General features: G+C 53.0%; 1 protein-coding gene across 5 annotated transcripts; it reads right to left on the reverse strand.

Moving 5' to 3' along the window:
- Positions 1-7,407: 7,407 nt before the first annotated feature.
- Positions 7,408-26,153, reverse strand: CSF1 (colony stimulating factor 1). 5 transcript variants are annotated; one of them, XM_077119981.1, is made up of 9 exons: positions 26,082-26,153; positions 22,854-22,976; positions 21,645-21,707; positions 19,882-20,058; positions 16,345-16,492; positions 14,191-15,179; positions 13,622-13,674; positions 13,282-13,340; positions 7,408-9,621 (listed from the first exon to the last, which is right to left on the reverse strand). In XM_077119981.1, exons 1-8 carry the CDS (start codon positions 26,118-26,120, stop codon positions 13,295-13,297), a joined length of 1,638 nt encoding a protein of 545 aa, XP_076976096.1. In that variant the 5' UTR covers positions 26,121-26,153; the 3' UTR covers positions 7,408-9,621; positions 13,282-13,294. The 5 variants fall into 5 exon arrangements, with proteins under 5 accessions (XP_076976096.1, XP_076976094.1, XP_076976097.1 ...); XM_077119979.1 differs by lacking the exon at positions 26,082-26,153 and adding an exon at positions 25,603-25,986; XM_077119983.1 differs by having other exon boundaries at positions 7,409-9,621; positions 14,191-14,321.
- Between the last annotated feature and the right edge of the window lie 291 nt (positions 26,154-26,444).

The raw sequence follows: 26,444 nt of genomic DNA on the forward strand, positions 1-26,444 counted from the left end.
AAAAGAGAACAGAAAAAAATCCATACATACCATACCCCTTACCCCTCCCTTTCATTGATCACTAGCATTTCAATCTACTAAATTTACTTTAACATTTGTTCTCCCTGTTGTTTATTTATTTTTACCTCTACCTCTTTTATGCTGTTATGATCACAAATGACATCTTTATACCTCTTGTGCTCATCAACATAGGTTTATAGTTATTGCTTTATGCAGCTGTCTTTTATAACAGATAGAAAAATGCAGTTAAAAATGCAAAAATATTTATACTGTCTTTTTTATTTATCCATATAGCTACCTTTCTGGTACTCTTTATTTCTTCATGTGGATTTGAGTTATTATCTAATATCTTTTCATCTCAGCCTGAAGTGTTTAGTACCTCTTGTTGGCCTGGTCTACTAGCGGTAAACTCGGTTTTTGTTTATCTTGGGACATCTCAATTTCCTCTTCATTTTGAAAATAAATTTTATGTTTAAAGCAGTTTCAGGTTAGCAGAGAAATTAAGCAGAAAGAACAGGGAGTTCTCAGATGCTCCTCCCAAGTCCATACTTTCCATTAGGCTTCATTCTTTGTGTTGTTCAGTTCCATGGGTTTTGACACGTATCTACTATTACAATATCATGTAGAATAGTTTTACGTTACTAAAAATACCCTGTGCGCCACCTATTTGTCCCTTCCCTCCTCTCCTCTGAACCCTTGGTAACCACTGATATTTTTACTCTCCTAATAATTTTTCCTTTTCCAAAATTTCATAGAGTTGGAGTCATACAGTGTGTAACCTTTTTAGAGTGAATTTTTTCACTTAGCAGTTTGCACTTGCGGTTCTTACGTGATTATGTGATTTGAGACCTCATTTCTTTTTATCACTGAATAATACTTCATTGTATGGATGTACCACAGGGTTTTTCCTTCTGTTCAACTAGTGAGCAACATCTCAGTTATTTCCAATTTTTGGCAATTATGAACAAAGCTGCTGTAATCATGTGTGTGCAGGATTTTGTGTACACCTAGGAGAGTGATTGCTGGATCTCCTGGCAATCCCATGTTTAGCTTTGTAAGAAACTGCTAGACTGTCTTCCAAAGTGGCTGGAACATTTTGCATTCCTACCAGCCATGAATGAGAGTCCCCACTGCTTCACATCCGAGAGCATTTGGTAGTGTCAGTATTTTGGATTTTAACCATTCTAATAGGTGTGTAGTGGTATCTCACTGTTGCTTAGATTCGGAATTCCCTGATGACATATAATGTAGACCATCTTTCATGCTTACTTACTATCTGCATATCTTCTTTTGTGAGATGCCTGTTTTGAAAGATAGTTTTGCTGGATGTGGAATTATAGATTAAGCGTTTTTTCTTTCAGCACTTTGCATCTGTCAGCACTTCTGACGGTCAGCACTTCTGACCTCCGTGTTTTCTGATGAGAAATCGGCTGCTCATCTTATTGAGGACCGGTTGTACTTGGGGAGTCACTTCTCTCCTACTGCTTTCAAGAATCTCTGTCTTTCGAATTTGATTCTGATATGCTGAGGTGTGGATCATTTTTGAGTTTTTCCTATTTGGAGTTTGTTGAGATTCTTGAATGTATAGATTAATGTTTTTCATCAAACTTGGTAAATTTTCAGGCATTATTTTTAAAAATATTCTTTCTGTCCCTTTCTTTTTGCATGGGCAGGCACCAGGAATCGAACCCGGGTCTCTGGCACGGGCGGCAAGAACTCTGCCACCGAGTCACCACTGTACTGCCCTCTTTCTGTCCCCTTTATCTCTCTCTGCTCCTTCTTGGACTCCCAGTGTGAAAATGTTGATATTCTTGATGACGTCCTGCAGATATCTGAGGCTCTGTTCCTTTTTCTTCATTTTCTTCATTCTTTCGATTCCTCAGACTGGATAACCTCAATTCATCTATTTTCCAGTTCACTGCTTCTTTCTTCTTCCTGCTCAAATATGCTGTTGAGCCCCTTTAATGAAATTTTCATTTCAGTTAGTGTATTTTCCACTCCAGAGTTTCTATTTGGTTCCCTTTTATAATTTCTATCTCTTTATTGATATTCTGTATTTGGTGACAAATTGTTCTCGTGCTTTCCTTTCGTTCTTTAGACGTGGTTTCCTTTAGTCTTTGAACATAATTAAAATATGTAAATCCAATGTCTTGGTTTCCTCAGGGACTTCTCTAATGATTGATTTTTTTTCCCTATGTGTAAGTCATAGTTTCCTGTTTCTTAGTATGCCTTGCGATTTTTTGTTGAAAACTGGACATTTTAAATAGCATAATGCAATAACTCTGGAAATCAGATTCTTCTCCTCCTCCGGGTTTATTGTTGCTGCTATAGAAAAATACTCTCAACATAGCACAGACCTTGGGCCAAAGTGCCTTCAAGCCTGGAAGAGTGGACAGTCAGACAGAGCTTCCTGCATGTGGATGGAAAAACCAATATGGGCTGAGCACCCACAGAGCCCTCTGTTAATGGTGGCTGTTTGAGGTCCTCTCCAACATCACAGCAGTGGGAGCACTTTGTCCCCCGGCCCTCAACCCTCCAGCCTTCTGCCTGTGTCTCCACAATCAGTAGAGCATGCCAAACCTGCAGACGTCACCCTCTGTGGTGCTGAACAAGTCCTGCTAATGCGGGCCCAGCCCAGGCTGGGACAACCTCCACTGGAGATCTGGCTGGGTGGGTGGGGAGCAGATTTCCAGACGCTTCATCTAAGAAGTCAAGGTTAGGCAAAAGAAGAATGATGCCAAAGTCTGTTACTAGCTGGAACGGTCAGGGCCTAGATGTTACGTGGGCCAATGATTAACCATGGGCCTGGGAGGTGCCTGAAGCATGGACAGAGAGAGAACCTATGGATCACAAAGGATCCCAGCGAAAGGAAACCAGAGGGAGGGGCAATCAAAAGAAGTCTTTCCCAGTGGCCCCTGCAATGAGTACACCACCCAAGAGGGTTCTTTCTTACTTCATTGGTGGGTTTAAGGTTAGCAACAGGGATGGGAGAACAGAAGTCTGCCCTAGACAGTCCATTCCCTGGGTCAGATTGCACAATCCTCCTAAGGGGTAGGAGAGTGTGCTAAGGCCCTGGGGAACTAAGTTCAAAGCCCACTGGGGCTCTCACAAGCCCTTCATTGGTGCAACAAGCATCTATTAAGTACCTGCTAGAATGTGCTTGTGCTGGTTTGAAAGGATGAATGCCCCCTAAAAAGCCATGTTTTAATCAAAATCCCATTTCATAAAGGTAGAATAATCCTTATTCAATACTGTATGTTTGAAACTGTGATCAGATCATCTCCCTGGATGATGTGATTTAGTCAACAGTAGTTGTTAAGCTGGATTAGGTGACGACATGTCTCCACCCATTTGGGTGGGTCTTGATTGGTTTATTGGAGTCCTATAAAAGAGGAAACATTTTAGAGAATGAAGGAAACATGGGAGATTCAGAGAGAGCAGAGAATGCTGCAGCACCACGAAGCAGAGTCCACCAGCCAGCAACCTTTGGAGATGAAGAAGGAAAACGCCTCCAGGGGAGAAAGCTAACAGATGACACTGTGTTTGCCATGTGCCCTTCCAGCTGAGAGAGAAGCCCTGACTGTGTCTGCCATGTGCCTTCTCATTTGAGAGAGAAACCCTGAACTTCATCGGCCTTCTTGAACCAAGGTATCTTTCCCTGGATGGATGCCTTAGATTGGAACTGTAAACTAGCAGCTCATTAAATCCCCCCTTTTCAAAGCCCTTCCATTTCTAGTATATTGAATGCCGGCAGCTAGCAAACTAGAATGTGCTATTATGGCGAGAATGTGGCTTTTGAAAACTGTCAGGCCTGGAGCCAGATTCTGGTCCAGATTCTACTTATGCCAAGTAATTCTGTTTCCCTAAACCCAAGTTTCCATATCTGCGAGGCTCTCAGCACCTACTGCAGGGCTGTTGTAGAATGGAATGAGATAGTATTTCACAAAGTATCTCACATGTACTGGGTAATTAGTATCTGAAAGCTACTACATCTCCTCGGTGGCATTGGTTAAGGAGGAGGAACAGACCATGCCTCATTGTTTGGAGACTTTCCTAAGGCTTCCTACTGCCATAATCCTTCTGCAAGTCTCTGCATCCCTTATTCAAGTTCCCTCTTATAAGCTCTCACAGCACCTGTATCTTCCTACCTCTATTCACATTTCGTGAACAAATATTCATTTGTGTGGTTGTTGGGCCAAAATCTGTCTCCCCCATTGACTGTTCTGCTGGCCATGTTATACTCAGTAACCAGCAATAAATGGGGAACTGGATGAATGACCTTCATTCCCAGATCTCACTAGGTGTACACACTCAAGAAGAGACTGAACGGCAGAGTTACTGGAGGCAGGTGTGCAGCACCTCAGAGCAGGGTTGGGGACTGTGACTTAGAGCAGTTAGGGATGGCTTCTTGGAGGAGGTGACAGAGATTGGGCAATAGTTATGAGCAGCTCAGGAATCCAAGTTGAGGTTCTCACCCAGCCCTCCTCCAGTAATTCACCCAGCTCCCCTCACCCAGCTTCCTCCAACCACCCTCAAATCCATAACCTCTTCTGTCTCACAGAAATTCAGTCCTTGAGCTGAGTCACTGTGGGCTACAGACAGAGAGCCAGGGGGATCAATCTGTGGTTTTCCTATGGTCCCAAAGTAGGGACGGGGCTACAGCAGCCATACCCCCTAGGGCCTCGGGAGCGAGCCTCTTTGAGGTTTGGCCACTTTGCCATGGGGCTTTCCAGGCTGGCATGGTCCACCTTTGCTCCCTCAGCAGTCCCAGCAGCCGGGGCCACAGAGCCTGTGATTTCCCCTTCCCAGAAACTGGAGAGGGGGCAAAAGTGCTGTTCTGGCACTGGGGGGGGGGGGGGCTTTGCCAGGGTTGGGGGTATATGTGCATGTTGTGGGAAGGTTCTGGCCAAGAAATGTGAGGCCCTTGGGTTGCCTGGTGTCTGCCCAGCCCCTAGGACTTTAGCAACTTCCTCAAGGGGTCTTTGGGTACCCACCCAGACCCTGGGTCCCCACCAATTCCCTCCCTGCCATGGCCCATAGTCTGGCTGAGGTTAACCTCCCGCTTCTTCCTGGCTGATTCTGATTCACATTCCTGGCTCTTGCAGGACAGTGGTTTGGGTTTGGGCCGATCCCTTGTGGTTGCAGACCGGAAGCTAGAGTTCCCGACCCTGCCTACCAAATAGCATCTCCTGCTCCCCAGAGCCACTTTCCCCTCCAGTCTCCTACCTGCCCCCTCTTTCCAGCAGGAATCGTTGAGCTGCAAAGATACCTGAATCCCCAACCCTGCAGGGAGCACCCAGGTCTAGCAGCTTCTGCTGAAAACAGCTCAGGCTCTGGCGGCATCCTAGCCCTGCAGTGCCCACCCCAAGAAGAGATATGTTGGGCTGGGTACCTGGGACCACCTGGCAGGGGAAGTACCAGAACACGCTTTATTTGGCAGCAGCTCTTCAGAGTCCAAAGGTGATTTTGGATGCTTCATCTCACTTGAACCTCAGACCAGATATAACTGGCTTGTGCTCTTAAACTAATTCTACAGATGAGGAGGAACCTGAGGCTCAGAGAGGTTAAATACTTGTCCGAGGTCATACAGCTAGACAGTAAAAGATCCAAATCAAGGACCTATGTCCTCTTGCTCTAAATCCAAAGTGAATATTGATCCATAGGTATGACCCTTCCAGCACTGCCCCATGCCCCCCACACCCCAAGGCATTTGAAGCCCAGGGAAAGGCTTGCTAAGTATGCTCCCAGGGCTTCTGAGAGAGGCACCAGGTTTGGTTTGTTCATTTGGTTTGGTTTTGGCTAATCCTTGCTTAAAGGCCTTGAGACATACTTCTATCCATAGCTTAGGGACAAGGTGGTAATTCTAACCTGGCCCCATCTCTGTCAAAAGCCAGGGATACTTCTCTGCTGAACATACCTCTCCTGCTTGACTGTTGATTGTAATTATTAGATATTCATTCCTTTGGCTATTACCAGTAGGGCACTCAGAAAAGGCCATCCATTAAATCTGGTAAGTATTTGTATTACCAGGTCCTTGTTCATGCACTAATTGCTATCCCTTTGGCACACATTAATTGAACACTCACTGTGTACCAGATAGTCTTAGACACTGGGGTTCAAGGAGAAATATGGCACAGCTCCTACCACAGTTTACAGTCTGGTGGGACAGACAGACAAATAAACACGCTCTTAGTCTGTAGGAGGGAGGAGCTAAGGAAGTCTGGGTCAGGCTAGGAAGGCTTCTGAAAGGAGGTGACTTTTGAGTTGGGTCTTGAAGATGAAATAAGTTTGTTCAAAAATTTTTCTAAGGAGTTTTTAATAGAAAGGGAAGAGCTAGTTCAAGGGAAGTGGTAAAGGTCAGGGTGAGGGGTAGGGCACAGACAGAGGGGCATGTCAGTTTCTGACCAAGTTTGCCAGTCCTTGCGCTATAACTTTGGCCCCTTAAGTCTAGAACCCAACCTTTTGTGTAGCACTTTCTGATACAAGTTCTGCACTGATGGAGATTTTGTATTTCTGTGCTGTCCAACATGGCTCTCGAGCACTTGAAATATGGCGAGTGTGACTGAAGAACTGAATATTAATTTAATTTTAATTAATTTAAATATCTTCCATATTGGACAGTGCAGCTCTAGATGTTTCTCCTCCCTGATTACTTTGGAATCACTTGAGATATCTTTACAATCTCTGAGGTCTGGTGCCTGATCCTCGGCCTAAAGCTTTTGATTTTGTTGGTCTAGGGTGGGGCTTGGGTATCAGCAATTTTTTAATCCCCAAGGTGATTCTAAGGTGCGCCGGGGCTGGGAAGCACTGATTCAGAGTTTTGTCACCCACTGTCTCAGGGGTGGGGAGGTCCCTTTCGTTGCAGCTCTGCCCAGGTCGTGTGCTCGGGCTTTGCTGGACCTTCAGTCACTCCCTGGAAGCCCCAAAGTTGATCAACCATCTCTCCAGTCCCAGTAGGATGATGGGACCCCTCACGCAGCCTGCTGGCTCTCTCCCCGACTTCCCAGGTCCGGAGATGGGGCTCATGCACCTCAGAACCCTGCTGGGTGCTGACCAGCTCCCTCCATCCCGGACAGCAGGGCTCAGCAGGCAAGGAGCTTTGTCCTTGCAGGCCCCCCGGGCCCTTGGATGGAGCCCAACCAGCCATTTTCCCAGGCTGGGCTAGGCTGCGCTGGAGCAGGGCCCTGGGCCAGGTCTGTGGTTTGCTGATTCCTGCCTGTTTGCCTATTAAACAGATATACAGATGAATGTGTTTAGGGCAGCAATAATGCAGGAAGTTTTGGTAAGAAGACTGAAACCTGGACAGAACCCTCCTTCTCTGTGGATCCTGGAAAAAGACTTCTGAGCTGGGGCCTGCCCAACGGCGGCTGCCCACCCACCCGCCTGCCCCCAATTTTTGTCCCCGTACCCCAAAAGCAACTTTTCCCATGACTCACGCATGGCAGCTTGTGCACTCCTTTTATTATTAAATATATAAGCAGCTTCCTATCTTTTAAATAGATATTTAAATGACTTTATATAAAATAATTCACCACTTCCAAGTATAAAAACGAAATCTCACAGTGCGTGAGCCAATGTTCCTTCCAGGCTTTCTCAGAGAAAAGGAGGGGTTATGTGCGGTAGCCAGGGGAGGCACCCACAGGAAGCTCTGGGGCCCCTCCTGCTCCTCCTGTGTCACCAAGCGCCCACAAAGAGCTTTCTGCGATGGGCTGGATTTGTTTTGCTGACTTTTAAAATACTGTATGCATAAGGGGGAAAAATGCCTTTTTTTTTTCTGTCTTTTTTTTTTCCCTTCCAAGCTTCCATTTTTAAATACATGTTTTCTAGCATCGAATATAGAGTCTGTGACTAGAAGAACGAGTCCCCAGTGGAAGTTCTCAGCCGCCCTGCCCTCAGTCGTCAGCATCAGGGCAGGGAGGTGGGTGCCAGCGGACCGTCACCTTCTGGGGTGGCAAGAGAAGGTCCTGGGCCCGGCCCAGCAGGGCAGGGTCTCTCAGTGGAGGGTCCAGGGCGGCAGCAGAGCAGGGACACAGCAGCACAAAAGGACCATGGGGCCGTCAACAGCCTTGTCACCCACTGCCCCGGGTCTCAGCGCCGGGGGCTGGGCCCAGGGGGCTGAGGCCCTCAGAGGCAGTGTTGGAGGTTGGTGCCTGCCCTGATCCCTTCTGGTCCCTCTCCCACCCTGCTGTGCTGGTCAGAGAGGTGACCGTGGTGGGGGAGGGGGCGTGTGAAAGCTGGAGAGTGCCCACGGCCTTCTAGGGTCAGGGAGAAAGGTGAGAAGAGGATAGGAGCAGGTGCCCATGCAGCTGGGGTGTAGTCCAGTCCCAGGGCTGCTAACAGAGAACACGAGCTCCGCCCCAGGAGCCTGCCGGCAGCAACTTTAGGGCTGTGATTGGCGCAGGAGCCTGGTGCAGGGGAAGGGATTGGCCTGGGGATCAGGGGCACAGACACCTCCCGCCAACCGCAAGGGTGAGTCCCTATTTTCAAAGACCCATTTTGGATCAGAGCTGCACCCCGCAGCGTCTCTCAGTTTCTTTGCCCTTCCCTTTCTTATTCACTCCCACCAGTCACTTCCCTCTCGGGAATGTCAAAGTGCAAGATGCAGAAACCTGGGCGAACAAACGCAGCCGAAAGACCAGCTCTGGCTGGTGGCCTGGGCCGTTCCCCCCACCCAGGTTCACCCCAGGGAGTCAAAGGCTAGGCCAGGGGAAGGTTAGGGCTCGGGACTCCCTCAGTCGACAGGCAGGGCCAGCTCGGGCATTCAGTGCAGGAGACGGGAGAGGCTGGAGGGATGGGAGGACGGACAGACGTTCATGCACGGGGATGGACGGGGCAGGCTGTACAGCAGGCAGGTTCAGTGTTCACAGTGCAACGGCTTCCTTCATGAGGGCAGCCTCTGCGCAGCCTCCCGGAGAAGCTCTGACCGATGCTGGGGGAAGAGAGGGGAGGAGGCCAGCGCGGGGGCCTCCCCTCGACGTCAGAGCCAGGCCACGTAGGTCCTGAGGGCAGGGATGGACCCCCTCCCCGCCAGACCTTAGGCGGAGGGCAGGGTATAACCTCTCTGGCTGCTGGTGCACACGAGGCCTCCTCTTCCAGGCTTTAGGCTACATGCCTTTACGGGAAATCCAGCCGGCGCTGTCCTGCCCTGCCAACATCATACTTCTTCTCTCTCCGGGGACAAGTCCCTGCTTGTCAATGTTGAGCTCTCTTGGCACCAGGCGGGTCCTCTGAGCACCGGGCTCTTCCCTTCCTCAGCCCCCCTGCTCTGCTCTTCCACATCCCCCAGACTCTGGGTTCCTGGCCCAGGTGTCAACTTGGAGGGGAGTGTGGGGAGGATGCAGCCCCTGAGGAGTAGAGGGTCCTGAGCCGGGCTTGCCAACCTTCCTCCAGTGGATGGGAGCCTCCAGGGCATACAATAAATATCGGGAGCTCGGGAAGCTGTTGGTCAAAGGCCAGAGGGTGGCGGTCGGAGGGCCCCAGCCTGGCTGTGCTGGTCCAATCCTGGCAGACAGGTGCTCTCAGGGTGGGCAGGCCACCGTCCCAGGAGAATGGCCGGGGAGGGGTGGTGGTGGACGCCCCTGTAACTTCTCCTCCCATGGAGGGACTGTCCTGTGCGCCCAGCTGTAGGGGAGAGAAAGGAAAGCTGGTCAGCCGAGTGGGAGTGGAGGGAGAGGTCGCTGAGGACATGGGTGGGGGGAGGCGCGGCGTTCCTGTGGGCTCGCTGGTGATGCTACAGGCAAGACTTCCTCCTGTCCTTTCCCTCGCCTGCGCAGCCACCCCAGACACCACAGAGGGGCCAGGCGAACTTCCCTGGCAATAGTCCAAGCCTCTGGCCAGACTGGCCTCACCTCTTCCATCCTCTGGGGGAACCAGGAACCACAGGGGGAGGTAATGGAGCTGGGAAAGGTTTGAGCCAGGGCCAGGGAGGGAAGGGTCATTGCTTAAGCAGATGGGTCTGACAGGGAAGGAAGGGAGTACACAGAGGGTTCTTTGACCCCTCCTCAGGCAGGAGCATTTCACTGCCCTGGGCCTAGAGAACTCAAGGGGGATTCCTGCTAGCTCTAACGAAGACGAAGACGAGGAACTTTTCATTTCCACCTCCAGGCTATTCACCAGATAGGGTCATCACAGATGATAATCCAGACAGCAGGGCAGAGGTAACTGAAGAGGAAGAACTTGGGCCAGAGTGGAAAAGTTCAGAATCAGGGCTGGGGCAAAGAAACTCCCACCATGCCATTTGGCATGCTAACCCCTAAGCACCGCAGCCCCATCTAAGATGGGCCTCCCCTATCATCCTTGGGAGTCAGGGCCCTGCCCTCTCCCACCCCACCCCCATCTTGTCCCCTTGCCCAGCTTCCTCAGAACGCTTTGTTCCCAGAGTAGAAATCCCCTGGATTCCAGCCAACAGCTTGACTTTTGACCCTGTGCAGAGTCGTCCTCCCAGACCTTCCATAGGCCCTACTGGCGAAGCCCATGATGGGGAAGGAGGGAGGATGGGACCATAGCCTATGGCCCCCAGCCCACTCCCATGCTCTAAAGGGGGAAGGAGGGGACCCATAAACTGGACATGAGCCAAGCCTGGGACAGGCAGGCCACAGACCCTACTGGAAGCCCAGGAGGTCAAAAGGACCAATGGGGCAAGCTCAGGCCCCCTGCCCCAACTCCCTGTTCCTTGGGGTTGGGGAGCTTTCTGTGGTTCTGGGTCCTTCTGTCCTTCTGCCTCTGTGTTTCTGTCTTTCATCAATCTCATTCCAGCAGCAGTCAGTCCAGGGCGGCACTGAATATACCTGAGGTCCTGGGAGCAGTCTGGAGATTGCCTGGGGACAAGACTTACTGACCTAGGCAGGGGCCTGAATGTGGCCCTACCTGGGGCTCCCTCTCTAACTAAAATCCCGAGGAAGGAAAGGGAAAGCTTGAAAGGCCCGGGAGAAGGCAGGAGGAGCAAGGAGAATGGGGGTGTAAGGAGGACGAGCCAGAGGACCAAGATCAAGGGCAAGGCTAGTAGCCAGTTGACAAGGTGGCAAGGCACTGAATCGTGACGTCCTGGCGACCTTCATTCACCCTCTGCCTATCCGTCCAGAATGGGTCTGAGTTGTTCTCACAGCTGTGCTGATACCCAGCTGACCCACTCAGACCTCTCAGCACACCCTACCAACAAGGCCCACCCCAGGATCCCAGCTGTGTTATTTCTTGTTCTTTTCAAAATGAGCTTCCCTGGTTTTCAGCACTTGCCAGGTCCCCCTATCTCTCTCTGTCGTTGTACAGAAAGGAAGGCCCGAGGTGCTTGCTTGCATTTGGCACCTTGCACCCCAAGGTGCTGGCTTGCATTCGGCATGGATTGTGATTGGAAACTTGAATGGGTCACCCCAGCTGGTCATCCAGACAGCCAGCCACTCAGCTGATCAGCTCAACAAGCTAGCTAGAGAGGCAGTTAATAGCTTATGAGTTGGTTAGTCAGAGTCATTCAGCTAGCTGGTCAGTTAGTCAGATGGAATCAGTTAGCTGATTAGTTGGTCAGCCAGAAGGCTGCTCATTTGGTGACAGCTGGCCAGGGTAGGTCAGCCAGTCAGCCCTGGAAGCTAGCCAGACCATATTTATTGAGTTCTCGGCAAGTGTGGAGAAGCCCTCTCTGAACTAGAACCTGGCTTAGAAGAAGAAATGCAAAAAACATGGAAGACACAGTCCCTGCCCTCAAGGAGCTTACAACCTTCTTAGGGGCACAGAAGGTACATATACACATAAGATGGTATTTTAAAACCTAGAAACACAACATCCTGAGTGCAAATCAATATACTATTAACCAAACACAAAAGAGCAGACAGGGTAAGAATCAAAGGAGTCACCAGGTGGCGGGGGTTGTCAGGAAGGTTTCCTGAGTGGCTGCTGGTGGGGGTAAGGGACGGAAAGGAAGAGGGTCAGTGCCATTGGGGTTGGGGAGTAATGGCGGGAGAAGAATAAGGGTCACTTGTTTATGGCATGCCAGGACAACAGAAGGCACCTGTCAATGTGCAGGAAGCATAACTGGCAGGGCTACGGAGATGACAGAATCAAATTTAAAACAATTTCAATAGACTTGGGCGAAGGGTAGAAACCAGCCAGGTGGTTATAACAAGGGTGAATGTAAACTCCCGCACTTAGTCTACAAAAATAAAAAAGAAATTAAATTGTCCCAGGGCAGGGCAGATAAAGCCCATCTGTCTTGACAAAGGACTATGGGACACAGAAGGAGGGGCTTTAATAGACTGCAAGTGCAACAAATGACGGCAGTGTGGTGTGCTGGGTGGGGAGACTAATGCAGTCTTAATCTGTGCGAACAGAAGAATACTGTCCAGATCAAGGAGGGTAACGGTCCCGCTGCACTCTGAGCTGGTCAGATACCTCCTGGAGTATCGGGTCCAATGCCAGGTGCCACATTTTCAGGGGGATATTGACAAACGAGTGTGTCCAAAGGAGGGCGACCAGGATGGTAAGGGGTCTGAAAACCACATCATATAAGGAATGTTTGAGGGACTTGGCCACACTTAGCTTAGAGAATTCTTAAAGGGGACAAGGGTGACAGATGTTGTATGTCCAAGGGTTCTCAAGATGGGAAGGAGAGCAGGTGGAGGGAAGGGGCAGGGAAACCTTTCTTGGTTCATAGGAGGAAGGGCTTTCTCACAGTGCTATTAGGAGATGGCAAGAGGACAGTGGCTAGGCAGGGAGCTCGCCTGGAACTGGGGGTGTGTGACGGAAGCTGGCTGAGTCCCTGTCAGAGATATGGAGAGGGAAGGTCCGTGTAGGCCAAACGGGAGCCTTTCCAAGCCTTAAGGTTCTATGGCTCCATAATTCAAAGGGCAGGGAGGTAAAAATGACTGCGCCTGGAGAGGGGGGCCAAATAGGGGAGCGAAGACAGGGGAAAGTGGCCAGAGGTGCATGTTGGAGGGACTTGGAAGTCAAGCTGAAAATGCGGGGTTTGAAGTGGCTGGCAAAGGGGAGCTACTGAAAATTCTCCACAGGTTGAAGACCTCACAAAAGTTACACTTGAGGAAGAGGATTTCGGTTGTTCTGGGATCAAAGGTGGCAACACAAGACTCGAAACCCAATGCACTGGGGAGATCTGACGGCCTGGCAAGGAGAGGGCTGATCAGACCTAAGGATGGGGTAGAAAAGGGAGCAGGAGAAAGGAAGGGAGTCATGTGTACAGGCCTCAGGGGAGTTGGTGATGTCGTCACTGGGTTAGGGTGACCGGAAAGGGTGTAGCTCATTTTAAGGGATGGAGGGAGATCGAAATCAGAGTCTTACCTTAGGATTCCCTCTACACTGGCAGCTCCACATGTGCGTCCTCCTCCTGGGTCAGGGGGCTGCGGGGAGAAGCACAGGGCCGGCGTCAGACTTGGGGGGGGGAAGTGAGAGGGCCCCTAAATCTATCCTCCAAGTCTCCTGCACATGTGCTCTAATCCTCTCAGGTTTACAAGGCCCAAGGCTGCCTAATCCTGGGAAGAAACCAGGAAAAAGCCCAGACATTTAGGAAAGAAGAGAGGCCCTTCCTCCCCTCCCCTCACACCCTCCTACACCTCCAGTTCTTCAGTGCAAATGGAGAAGGTCCGTTCCCCCTGGGAACCCACCCCAAGGCACATCTCACCTGCCCTCTGGCTGTTCCGTGGGAGAATCCACTGTCTGGTGCTCTCGAAGGCTCTGGGGACAGGAAAGAGCAGGTTCATTAAGGAGCTGGGGGCAGGGGCCCCACCCCCAAGCCGTCGATGAGGGAGGGGCAAGAGATTTCCCCCCAACCCCAGCAACCCAGAGTGGGGTTCAGCCAGAGGGGTAGGGGAGACTCACGGGGCCTCTACCGAAGAGCCCCAAAACACCCCAATCTCCTTCCCCGGGCAGCTGCCTCCCAGGGGGAGTGTCCCAGGGAAGGCCCCTGCCCTGCCACCTTCTTGCACAGCCTCACTTTTCTCCCCACCCCTCTGGCTTCTCATCCAGCTGCCATCCCAAGAATATTCTTTACCAGCAGCCACGTCCCATTGTCCTGACCGCCAGCCTGAGACCTCTCCGCTCTGGAAAAGCGCCCCCGCTCCAACCTCCCGGGCCTCCAAGCTCAGGCAGCCTCCTGCCTGTCTCGCAGCGTGTGAAGGACCCTGCCCGGCCACCCAGGCCCGGCCCCGCCCCCAAGAGCTGCCCTCCTCTCCCCCGCCGGATTCTCCTTACCCGCCGCCTCCGCCTGTAGAACAGGAGGCCGCCCACGGCCAGCAAGACCAGGACGACGCTGGGCACCAACAGGCGGAAGGCGAAGCCGGGGAGCTGGGGCTCGGAGGGTGCCACGCGCTGCCTCTCGTGGCCTGTGTCAGTCAAAGGAACGAAGTTAAAACGGGCCTGGCGCCCGTCCGCCCCGTCGCTTGCTCCACCTCCTTCCAGCTCTGCGGGGCTCCTGCGGTCTCGGGTGCTCCTCTTGGCCTCCAGCTCCCCGAGGGGCAGCACGCCGCCCCAGGAGCGCCTTCTGGGGAGTCTCCGCTGAGCCGAGGGGCTGGGGGCGCTGCTGAGGCCTCGCCAGCGCGGGGACGGGGGCCCGGGAGAGCCTGCGGCCGGCACGTCCCCGCGCAGGGCGGCCGCACTGGCCGTGTGACTCCGGGCCGGGCCGGCGGGCCCGTCGGGGCCTTCCCCGGGCGAGGAGGAGCCGGGTGCAGGCGGCCCAGGTCGTGGAGAAGACGCCGAGGGGAAGGCGCGGGGGGCGGCGGTCTGTGCGCGGACGCTGGCCTCTCCCAGCCCGGAGAGGAAAAGCTCTGTCCCTTGGGGCACAGGACGCTCACTAGCCTCTCCAGAGGCCTCTTCGAGGGCCCAGTCGGTGCCCAACACGGCCTCAAGAACATCCTCCACGCCGGGGACCGGCAGCCCGACGGCGGGGTGGGGCCGAGGGGGCGCGGCGGGGCTGCCCTGCGCGCCCGGCTTCTCCGGCGGCTCAAAACTCTGGCAGGTGCTCCGGGGCGGTCGCTGCTTGGCTCTACCCGGGTCCAGCGTGCGAAAGGGCTGCCCCCCGGGCAAGGGGGAGCCGCCCTCTGTCCCCGCAGAGGCAGCCCGCGTCAAGCCAGCCATAGGGGCCGTGGAGGGGGCGAGGGGCTGGTGAGGGGAGGCAGAGGCCAGCTCACTGCTAGGGGTGGTTTTGGGGTACAGGCAGTTGCAATCAGGCTTGGTCACCACATCTGAAAGAACCATAGAGAGAGGGAGAGGGAAAGACGGGGAGGAGATAGAGTCACCAGCCTCCAGCACAGCTTTCCCAGAGGGAGTCAAGAGGGGGATATGGGTCTGGGGCTCCCCTCCTCCCCTAACCCAGCCCTGGGGCTGAGGAGAGGATGGGACTGGGGGAGATGCTCATGACACAAGCTTCAGGCAAGGGAGGTACACACAGCAGGGTCTCGGGGCAGAATGCAAAGGTTGGGGCTTAGATGCACAGACTGGGATTCGGGGTCAGGAGAGACAATAGGGAGCAGCCATACAGGGGTCCTAGCTGGCCAGATGCCAAGCCAGAGGTAAAGAGCAGCCAGGCCAGGAGGTTAAGAAGTGACTTCCAGGTCACCAACACAAGACACCCTCAAGCCTTAAAGACACCATGTCAACTGGAAAGCAAGGAGACAGCATCATGCACAGCCAGAGATCACACAAGCCACAGCCATAGGTGGGGAACAGGCAGGTACATGGAACGTGGCCTTGGCTTGAGGCCTTGGCATTGAAGCAGCGAGACTGGATTTGGCCACTGGCAGGTCGCAGGGCCTCAGCTCCTGCCCCAGGGAGCAAGATTGGATGTAGGAGGGCACATATGGCACAGGATGCAGAGATGAGGACACGCAGGGCACACATGTATGCAGCCGGGTCAGAGTTTGAATGATGCTCAGACTTCAAATCCAGCCTTGTCCTTTGAGGGGACACTCAAGGCATCCTGGGGACTTCTGAAGCCAGGGTATCCTGGTGATTCACAGTAGGGCTCCTTGAGCAAGAACCCTGACTCCTAGACAGGGCTCTGCTCTCTCACGGAAGACCCAGAGGTCCAGCTGGCCTGCAGAGCCCGTGGGGAAAGCCTCCATGCCTAGAGGCCCCCTTTTCACTCCCTGATCCCATAGCACGATCCTTCTTGATGCCTTGACATGCAGACATATGTGGGTGTACATGCACAGACATGTCAGAAAAGACATGTGCCAAAGAATGCCCAGAAGAACCCGAAGCCACGTGAAATGAGCATATCTACACACACAGGAGAGCCAGCCTCGCTGCCTCCCCGGGGCCCCTCCAACCCCACGTCTCGCCTCCCAGCCCCTCCCGTTCCTCACATCCTCCCTCTGTCACCCACTTGCTGGCCCCTCTGGTGCTTACCTTGGTTGGAGCATTTAGCAAAGCTGTCGTTGCAGTTCTTGCTGAAAATGTTCCGGTCATTTTTAAGGAGATTCTTTGTTTCATTAAAGACATCCTTGATCTTCTCCAGCAACTGGAGGGGTGTCTCATAGAAGGTGCGGACACAGGACTAGAAGGAGAACAGGGTCCCTCTTTGATGAGCATGACTCCTGGCATCCCCACCCCTTTTGTTAACCTCCCTTGGCCTTTCTCCACCTGCCTTCTTTTTCCCTTTATTTTCTCCTTCCTCTCTCCCCTATTGTGCAGCAGAATCAGTCCTGAGGTCAATCGATGTGTCTTTTATTCATGGGTCTGTGCAACACATATTCATGTGCCAGGCATATGGTAATAACCAAGGGGTTGTGCGATGGGCAGGAGAGTCCTTTGAGTCCAGAAAGCACATTGGTATTAAACACACCGTTACAAGTGCAACAGCTCCTATGAAGAGGTACTGAGTGCTCTGAGGGTGTTTAACAAGAGGAACTAAATGAGACTGAGGGTTTAAGGAGAATTTCCCCCCAAGGAGTTGACTAAGAGATGAGCAAGAACTAACCCAAAAGCCGGCGGGGCATGGAGAGAGCTGTCCAGGCAGTGGGACCAGACTGTGCAAAGGCCCTGAGGCAGGAAAGAAGGCTAGAGTGGCTGCAATGCCATCATTTGGAAGAAAGTGGTGGGAGATGTGACTGCAGAGAGGTCAGCAAGGGCCTCGTTGGCCATGTCAAGGGCCTTTAAGCTTATCCATAGAGCAAAGGGAAAACATCTGAAAGGCTTGGATTTTAGGGACGATCAAGCTGACGTGGTGTGGAGAATGGAACAGAGAAGGCTACAGGGGAAGTGGGTCCTTCTCTGGCATCGATGTGCCTCAGAGGGAGGGCTGAGGGCGTCCAGCCCTAGGGGGCCTCTCTCCCTGTTTGCTGAGCTGCTCTCTTCTGCTTGTGGGGCCCCGGGCTCCCCCACCCATCAGAGCCCTGGGAAGGCTTGCACACACTTGGTTTTCCTCCCATCTCTCAGGCTGCAATTTCTTGGTCTCCTTACCAGGCTCCCCTCCTCTACCTGACTTTTAAAGGCTGGGGTTCCTCAGGACACAATTCTGGGTTCGCTTCTCTTTTCATACTAGGCAATGTCAAATGTGCCCACAGCTTCACTGACAGTCTACTTGTTGATACTTGAGCTTTTCCTTAAACTAAGATGCACTGGGAAGACATCTGGGCGAGACCATGAAGGCATCTCTATGTACCCAAGTCCCATGGACTTTGGACCCTTCATAAGAATTTCCTAGATGAGTGAATAAATGAATAAATGAGAAGTCCGGGGCTCAGCTCCCTCACTCACCGCTGTGTGACACTGGCCCAGCGAATGATACAGGTTGGGCTCATTACCTCACCTGTAAAGCCAAGACAACAATCCCTGCCAGCCTTTCCCCCAGGCTGTTCTAAGAAGGAGGGAAGCTGGCTGGCTCTCTCCCCCACACTTCACCTTGCACCGCAGAGAAAATGGGAATCATCAGCAAGCCCCTCTGACAAAACAGCAGGTGCCCTTTCCCTCCCCAGGAGCTTGGAGTCCCTCCCCGGCTGTCTTCTCAGGAAGCTCTTGCTGTGGGCTAGCTCCTTTGGTTCTAATGCTCCATCTCTCTGCATTCAAACTCGTTCTAGTTCAATGCATACCCAAGTGAGGTCCCAAGGACCTCTCACATCAGAACCATGGGTGAGGTGCCCTATTAAAATGCAGATGCCTGGGCTGGCCCTCAGACCCTGTGATTCACACTTTCATTTTTTTCAGGCTGCTTTTTTTTTTTTTTTTTTTTTTGCATGGGCAGGCACCGGGAATGGAACCCAGTCTTTGGCATGGCAGGCGAGAACTCTGCCACTGAGCCACTGTCGCACCACCCAGTACCTGCATTTTAAACAAGCTCCCCAAATAATTCTTACGGGGGAAAAGTTGGAAAAGCACAAATGTAACAGTAAATAATAATAATAGGTAGAAACCTCAACCCTACATCCCCCCTCGGCTGTGTCTCTCTTCTTCTGCCCTATTTTGGAGGAAGTCCCCTCAGGGTGTTGTCTCCACTTCTCTTTCTATTCACACTGATGTGGTACCTGCCTCCAACAGCGACCTCTATGTTGCCAAATCCAACGGACACTTTGCAGCCCTTATCTTGCCTGACTTCCCAATGCCATTTGATAATGCTGGCTACTGTGTCCTCTCTGAAGCACTCTCTTTCTTGGGTCCAGAGACACCACACTCTCCTGGTTTTCCTCCCACCTCTTAGGCTGCTCCTTCCCAGACTCCTTTCCAGGTCTCCCCTCCTCTGCCTGACTTCTAAAGTTTGGGTCCCTCTGAGTTCAGGCTGAGCCTGTTTCTCTTTCCCTTCTCACAGTGGGCAATGCTACACAGCCCCAGGACTTCTCTGGAGACCCCACACAGACACCTCTTCTACCTTCACTAGCCAGACCCAAAACCTGTATATCCAGCTGCCTGCTGAGCATCTTCTACTCAGACATTCACAAACATCTGAAGTCTAATGTGCCAAAACCGAACTCCAGCTCTTCCCCCAAAACCTGCTCTACCCTCTAATCCTTCCCATTTCAGCATCACGAAAACATCCAAGTGCTCAAGACGTGGGACTGGTCTTTGACTTTTCCCTCCCCTCTGCTGCTCATGTCCGTTGCATTTTCCCAGTTCTGTTGATTTTATTCTGCCTCCCAAATATGTCAGAGCACAGCTGCCTGTCTCCACTTTCACTGCAGCACCTTAGTCCAAACTACCAATTTCTCTGTCCCCAGCAGCCTCCTGCTGGTCTTCCTGCCTCCATTCTGGGCCCCTCCAGTCCACTGTCCACACAGCAGGTCATTAGCCTATTTATGCTGGCTTCCCTTGCACTTGGGACAAATTACATATCTTTAAGACCCCAGACAATCTGGCTCTTGCCTCCTCTGCAATCTTCCCTTCACCTCTTGTGCCCAGGCCATGCTGCCTACTCTTGGGGTCCCTGAATGTATACTTGCTATTGTCTTAGGGCTTTAAGCATAGCACCCCCTGCTCTGGAATGCTCTTACCACGTGCATTGCTTTCTAATTCTTACTTATCTTTGAACCTCAAATTAAAATATTCTGACTCTGAAGCCTTCCCTGGCTCTTCTTCCTTTCCCCATTGAAATTAGAGGCCCCTGTTCCTCTGTCTCTCAGAGCCCCTTGGTGTTCTTGTTCATGGCAGGAACTATGTATTTCATGCCCACAGTAACAATGCCAGGGCCTAGCAATGTGTCTCTTGCATAGTAAGTCTCCAGTAAAGGTTTGTGGAATGCATACATGAATGAATAAATAAATGAATGAACGGAAGAGTGAGTGAGTGCTGACAAGAAATGAGCTAAGTGAATGTACTCTGCACTGGGGGAAGGGCTGGTGAAGGCCAAGACCAGGCAACCAGGGTCCCTTGGGCAGCAGATGGCACCACCATTGCTTGCAGTCCCCATTCCTCCCGCTGCCCTGTCTAATGCTCCCAGCTCTTGCACCCTCCTACCTTGTCCTTATCTTGCTCTTCGTGATCCTTGGTGAAGCAGCTCTTCAGCCTCAAAGAGAGTTCCTGGAGCTGCATGATGGCATTGGCATTGGGAGTGTTGTCTTTGAAACGCAGGGTGTCCTCCATTATGTCTTGCATCAGGAGAAATGCCTTCTTTAGGTAGCACACGGGATCGCTCTGAAAAATGGGAGCCTGGAGCTTACGGCCTGACTGGTGCAGGCTGGGGAGCTAGGCTCTATGCCAGATGCCCCTCCACCCCAGGGAGATGCAGGGTTGCAGCCTGCTCTGTCCCTACCCCTGGGGGGAAGCACCACACCATCCCACTACTAAGGAGAATGCTGCACTCGGGGGGTCTTCCATTCTCTCTTTGGGATCTGGCACTCTTGGGGGTCGGAGTAGAGGGAAGAAAATGTGGATTCCAATTAGAGAGACCTTTGGATTTCTAGAAGTTGGGGCTTTAACCAGGATGAGGGAACACAGGGAGGGTGGGATCTCTCTCTGTTTCGTCCTCTCAGTTTGGTTTCGCTAAAGTCTTTTACCATCTGGCCCTTTTAATCGTCCAACCTATCAGGGTACTGGGGGCAACGTCACAGTCTAAGAAATAACCTCAGTATTTCATTCATTCATTCATTCATTCATTCATTCACTCACTCAGTCACTCACTCATGCGTTTAATAGGCATTTACTAGGAACCTATTGGACTACGTGCCAGGGTTAAAGAGCTAGAGTGGATGGGAGTCTCTGTCTTTGAGGAGACTGCCTTTGTCTTCAGGAAGACAAACAAAATCACAAGTAATGGCCAACCAAGGGGCTCAGTGCTATCAGAGGCATGTGGGGGCCAGGTGTGTGTGAGCACAGCTATCAGAGTGGCCTCCTGGCTTCGGGGCAGAGGTAATAGTTGAGGCACCAAGTTGCACAGACTGTGGAATAAGGGGTGTGTGAGCCAATACAGTTATCAGGAGCTGCTTGGCAACAATTTAGAGGCAGGAAGCAGCAGGGGTGGGAGATGGTGGGCAGGGTTGTACGGTAGAGCTTGGAGTTTTTAAGTTCCAGGCTAAGCAACTTGGGCTTTCTCCTGGGGTGATTGGAGTCCCTGACAGGTTTGAAGGAGGAAAGTGAAGGCAACAGGTTGGGGTTTCAGAAAGCTCACCCCAGGGGACGTGCGAAGGGGGCCCTGGAAGCAGGGAAGCCAATTAGGGGGCTCCTGAAATTGGTCAGGAGGAGTGGCACCCAGAGCTGCCTGGGAGTCAGAACCTGCTGCACATGGTGGCAGATTGGGTGTGGGGTAGGAGGAAGGGCTGGACTGGCTCCCTGGCTGCTGGCCTGTCCTGTCCTGTGGCTGCAGGTGACATCCTGAAGCAAAGCGCATGACCTGGAAGAAGTATCGGCCTGCCTTAGGCCATTCGGCCAGCCTGCCAGCATTCAAATTAGGCCTCTCCCACTAACTAGCCATGTTCCCTTAATCTCTTCCAAGGATAACAAGCCGTGTTAGTGCCCTGCATAGTGGAAATATCTGGATGAAAATGGAAATGTCCCAGGCACATAGTAAATATGTGTCAGGCCAGAAGAGGGCAGGGAGGGTCTTGAGCCCGGAATCCTGCCCAGCCCTAGACTCTGGCACCCCAGACTCGAGCACCCAGGGATGCTCATACCCCCACGCTGCCCGGGTCTAGGAATTCTGTCGCCTTCATGCCTCTTCACGCGCCCCACCTAGGAGGCCTGCAAAGGCTGGAACGTGTGCCTTATAAACAGCCGTCACTCACCAACTGCTCCTGGTCTACAAACTCAAAGGCAATTTGGCACGAAGTCTCCATCTGACTGTCAATCTGTAAGAGAGAGCAGGTCAGTGGTGGCCGGGTGTCTGTGGCTCGACCAAGCCTGCCTCAGACCTGGGACTGTGGTTTCTGGGTGGATCAGGGTTTGAACCTCATCCACTTCTTCCCAACCACACCTGGAAAGACACAGCCAGGGCTAGAGGAAGACCCGTCCATGCCTTCTACGTGCCCGGAGGAGGGCCATGGAAGAAAAGAAAAAACTAGCGGGTGAAGGATATAGACATAAGCTCCACCAGTAGGTAGTGAGCTCCCTGACATGGCAGGAATTCAAGCAGAGGTTGGTCAAGCTCTGGGGAGTCGTAGGGACTGAGACTAGATGTCCTAAAGCTCTTGTTGGCCACCCCACCCCCTCGCCCCCAGAGCAATGGTTCTGTGATTCTAAGCCTCAGGGGATGCTATGGCTTTTGGTCCAGCCTGGATTGCTACAGCCGCTAAATACAGACAGAGGGCTGGAGGAGCCAAGCAGGCAGCTGGTCTGGTCCATAGTCCCCAAGTAAGGACTCTGGAGTTGCCCTTAGCCAGTGGTGCCCCACCCTGCCCAGTTGGCCATAGAGATGGTAAGTTACCATCTGAGCAGGACAGCAGCCAGCACAGCAACCTGATCCCAGGCCTGGCAGGACTACATCTGAATGATTCTGCAGACCCAACTAGAATAGGGACAGACTCCTTCATGGCCTGGATGAGCATGCCTTCCTGGCCCCAGAGCTCAGACAAGAGCCAGGGAAGTGGGGGCGGAGGGCTGGAAGTCAGGTGGGAGCCTCCTCTCCAAATCTGCCTGGGACCAGGCTGGTTCAATAACTGGGACCTCAGGAGCCAGAGATAATATCTGGACACAGCAGGCATTGGATAGGCTTGGAAGACTGAGCCCAGGTTGACATTCCTAGGCAGTCATTAACCCAGGCAATGCTGTCCATTGCCTGCAGGGGAGTTAGAGAGGGCTTCAGCACTGGGGAGCCAGAGGCTCTGATCTTGACATCAGTGAAAGAAGCATCAGTGGATCTGGGTGGGAGCTACTTGCCATGTCCTGCACAGCCCTATTTCCTTACCTGCAACTCTTTTCTTTGGTCTTGCTCCCTGGCCCCCACCCCAGTTTTCCCCAGTGAGAAGAAAGTGGGGTAAGCATGGATGAACACTCACCAGCTTCTGTAGAAGCGTCAGGTGACCATTCCCAATCAGGTGGCTACAGTGTTCTGACACCTCCTTGGTGACACTCCTGCTCACCAGGAGACCGATCAGCAGTATCCAGGGGACCAGCCATGTCTGTGACAAGAGAGAGTGTCATTTTCCCCCAGCTCTCACTCCCTCTCAGGAGTTCCCATGCCCTGCTGTGGGTGTAAAAATAAGGACCTTGTACCTATGGTGCTATAGGCTTCGTCCCTCGTTCCAGGACGCAGTGCTCCCCATCACAGCTTTCCCACCGTGCTAACTTTGCTCTCCTTTGATAACAACCCCAATGTCATCTCCTTCATGAAGCCTTCCCAGATTAATCCAGGTCAAGCCTAACTACACAGTGAAGTTGTGATGTACATGGGTTATGTGTCTACACCCGAAAACCCCTTGAGGGTAAGACTTGCACTAGTCCATCATTCTGTCCTTGCAGCCGCAAATGCTGAGTTGGGCACCCTGCGAGCTGCCCTCCTCCCTTCCAGTTCACACTCATGTGCAGGCTTCCAGACCACGAGTCGGAGACACTTCCTCTGGGCTTAGCCTTTTCTCCCACCTGATCCCACACAGGCCTGGCTCTGCCACGGGAGAAACCAGGGACCCAAACTCAGTCTCACTGGGAACGTATACCTGGCCAGAGACCTCCTGGAGACCTGGGTGGGTGCTTCAAAAGGAGTCCAACCATTAACTACAAGTAGCAGTGCCAGCTCTGGGCCACTCCTGGCTGGCACCTGCCTATCGGAGCCCCATCAGGCCCTGCACCCAGCTGGCCCAGCTTTTATCACGGCAGCAAAGTTTTTCTGAGATCTCTCCCCAGTTTCAATGCTCACCTGGCCCTGTAGCTGCTCACCCCCAGAATAACAGGACTGGCTCCTGGCATTCTGTCATTCCCCCTTCCTTTGCTTCACTGGGGTCCCCTCAGTCCTCTTCCTGATGCCAGGTCACCCCTTCTCCAGCCAGAGGCAGGGAGATCCTTGAGCTTTCTTGCTCCAAATCTGGCTTGCTTCCTGGGTGCTTCTGAGCCTCCTGGCAGCTGATACCTCAAGATTCAGGGAAATGCTGGCCGGGTGGAGCAAGGGCTGGTCCCTTCCTGGGATCTGGGCACTGGATTCTGCCCCAGTAATCCAGATGTTGAGTCAAATACTGCAACTAACTAGCACATCGGAAAAACACAGGAAAGCTATGAAATAGCCCATAACAACATGTTGCTTTACATGTAACCAAGAGCCCAAATGCTTGCCAGCTCTTACTGGGAGGAAATGCAACTCTGAGTGTGCTATCAGGCAAGTTGCAGGGAAAGACAGTCCCTTCAAAGGGACTTTGAAGGATGTGGACAAAGTTGAATGGCAGAAAAAGGAGGAAGAGACCTGGACGAAGAGGCATAGGATGGCCAGTGTCATTCAGCACCGGGACCCTGAAGGTCCTGGCCTGACCTGAAGCAGGGGGAGTGTGGGAGACGGGATGGGTGTGGGAAAGGGGATGGATGGCCAGGGGAGAGACTGCAGAGCAGCTGGGGAGGTAACCCTAGGTGGGACTGGCTGCCCAGGTCCTCAGTAACCTCAGGTTCAGAACCCATTAGAAGAAACTGGGCCATGCAGAAGGTGTAATTCTGCTCCAGGCTGGATGCCACTGTGGCTTTGAGCCTCCGGTGTAAATAGTATGGAGAAAAGGGCCTCTGGGGAATGGAATGCTCAGGAAGGCAACCTTGCCACAGGCATTTCAAGATACTGACACCCAAGGACAGCAAGGTGAGGGCAAGGCTTAACCTTACGGACTCCCTGGCTGTTGGACACATTTCAGGCAGCAGTGTGAGCAACACAAAACCACCGCATGGGAAGGTGACACTGAAAGTGGCCAAAAGGGGCCACCCTTGGATTTGGGGTCCCAGGAGGATCTAGACAGGCACCCAAGGGTTAATGACCTGGGTTGACTCTGGCAGGATGGGCTCTTCTCTCTCCTCCCTTCTTCTTCCTACCCAGCAGCCTCTGCCTCAGCTTGGGCTATCTCAGAAGGAATCTCTGCTTCAGGCTCCAAGAGATGCTGGGACATCTCAGCCTCGCCATCCATCCTTACCTGTCTACCATCTTATTCCATCTTCCCCAGCAACTAGGTGTCTCGAGAAACCCTGACATGACTAGACCCTTAGACTGCCCCTGCCTGAACCAGACCCTTTTTTCTTTCCTCTTTTACTCTCCCTCTTCTTCTCACCCCACCTGCAACCTTTTTGCCCCCACCTCGCCCCCCCCCCAACATTTTTTTTTGCTCCTCTTCCCTTCAGGCTCTTCTTCCCATCTTCCCCAGGGCTCCTTGGAGGCAAACTCACTGGGAAACCACTTATGTTCATTAACAATGCCATCCTGTACTTTTTAGGCCTACAGCCAGCCACTGCCCACAGTTGGGGCAGGCTATCCTTACACAGTCCTGAGCCGCCCGTCTCCTGTCTGCAGCTTTGAAACACCAAACCCACCTTCCTCAACCACCGCTAAACCCAGGATCTGCCCAACTGACCAAAACTAGGTTTTGCAAGAAAAAGAGATTCAGTTAGGTATCAAGGCCGTTCTGGGGTCTACTCCCCCCAGAGACAGGCTTGACCCAGCCACGCAAGTCCCCATCAGCTCCTGTCTGTGGGCTGGAACAAGTACAGGCTTGCCTACCTCCTTTCCTCTGCCAGCAGGTTGCTCGACACAGGCCCTTGCTGAAAATGGCCCTGAACTTTCCTTACCCAGAAGCCCAGCTCCTGGCTGGTCCTAGAAGCATCTGTGGGGCCAAAGAAGGAGGTGCCCAGGGGAGAAAGTTCCATATTCACACGGTGCACAGTCCCTTCAGCGGTGACCAGTCAAAAGAGAGGGGTGCCGATAAAGGCAGGGGCACCCTGGCTGACACCAAGCCTCAGCTCGGGGCCCTGAGGCCCTCTTTTCTGCCTGTGGGTGGCTCAGTGTACCACTCCGTACAATGGGGTGAGCAGCCTTCCCTTTGCCAGGGAAGCGCTGCAGCCCCAGGAGCAGATGCAGGACCGCCGCCGGCCTCCGCCCGAACGCCCCCAGGGCCTTAGTGCAGCTCCGCATGCAAAGGCGGGAAGGACACCAGAGCCCGCGGCCGCAGCGGGGAAGCGTCAGCAGCCCGCGCGCCGGAGTCGTCGGTTCCGAGGGGCCGAGCCGACCCCCAGCCTGGCCCGGGCCCCGGGCCGCAGCCGCCGCTTACCTCGGAAGGGCAGCGCCCGGCGGCGCCCCGCGCGGTCATACGGGCAGCTGGGTCCCGGCCCGGCGCGTCGGCCGCTCGCTCGCCGCCGCTGCAGAGTCGGCGCCCGGGACGAGGGGCCGCACCGCGCAGCTGTGCCGGGGGTGCTTAGAGACCTGCGGCGGCGCGGAGAACCCAGGCAAACTTTCACTTTCCCCGAGCTGAGCTTCACCGGCCAGCTCCTCGGCACAGCCTTTTAAGCTTGTGGAGCATGTGGTTTATGGGAAATCACCCTGGACATGCGCCAGGCACACTCGCACTCTCTCTCTCTCTCACACACACACACACACACACACACACACACACACACACTGACAGGCGCGCGCG

This window comes from Tamandua tetradactyla, chromosome 11 (assembly GCF_023851605.1).
Source record: "Tamandua tetradactyla isolate mTamTet1 chromosome 11, mTamTet1.pri, whole genome shotgun sequence".
NCBI lineage: Eukaryota > Metazoa > Chordata > Mammalia > Pilosa > Myrmecophagidae > Tamandua > Tamandua tetradactyla.

Excerpts from the sequence above, each read along its gene's own strand:
- CSF1 (XM_077119979.1), bottom strand. The coding sequence starts at position 25,680 with ATGGAACTTTCTCCCCTGGGCACCTCCTTCTTTGGCCCCACAGATGCT. Across the intron at positions 22,977-25,602 it reads GCCAGGAGCTGGGCTTCTGG|ACATGGCTGGTCCCCTGGAT; the intron begins GTAAGGAAAGTT and ends CTCTTGTCACAG. Across the intron at positions 16,493-19,881 it reads AAGAGCAAGATAAGGACAAG|TCCTGTGTCCGCACCTTCTA; the intron begins GTAGGAGGGTGC and ends TTCTCCTTCTAG.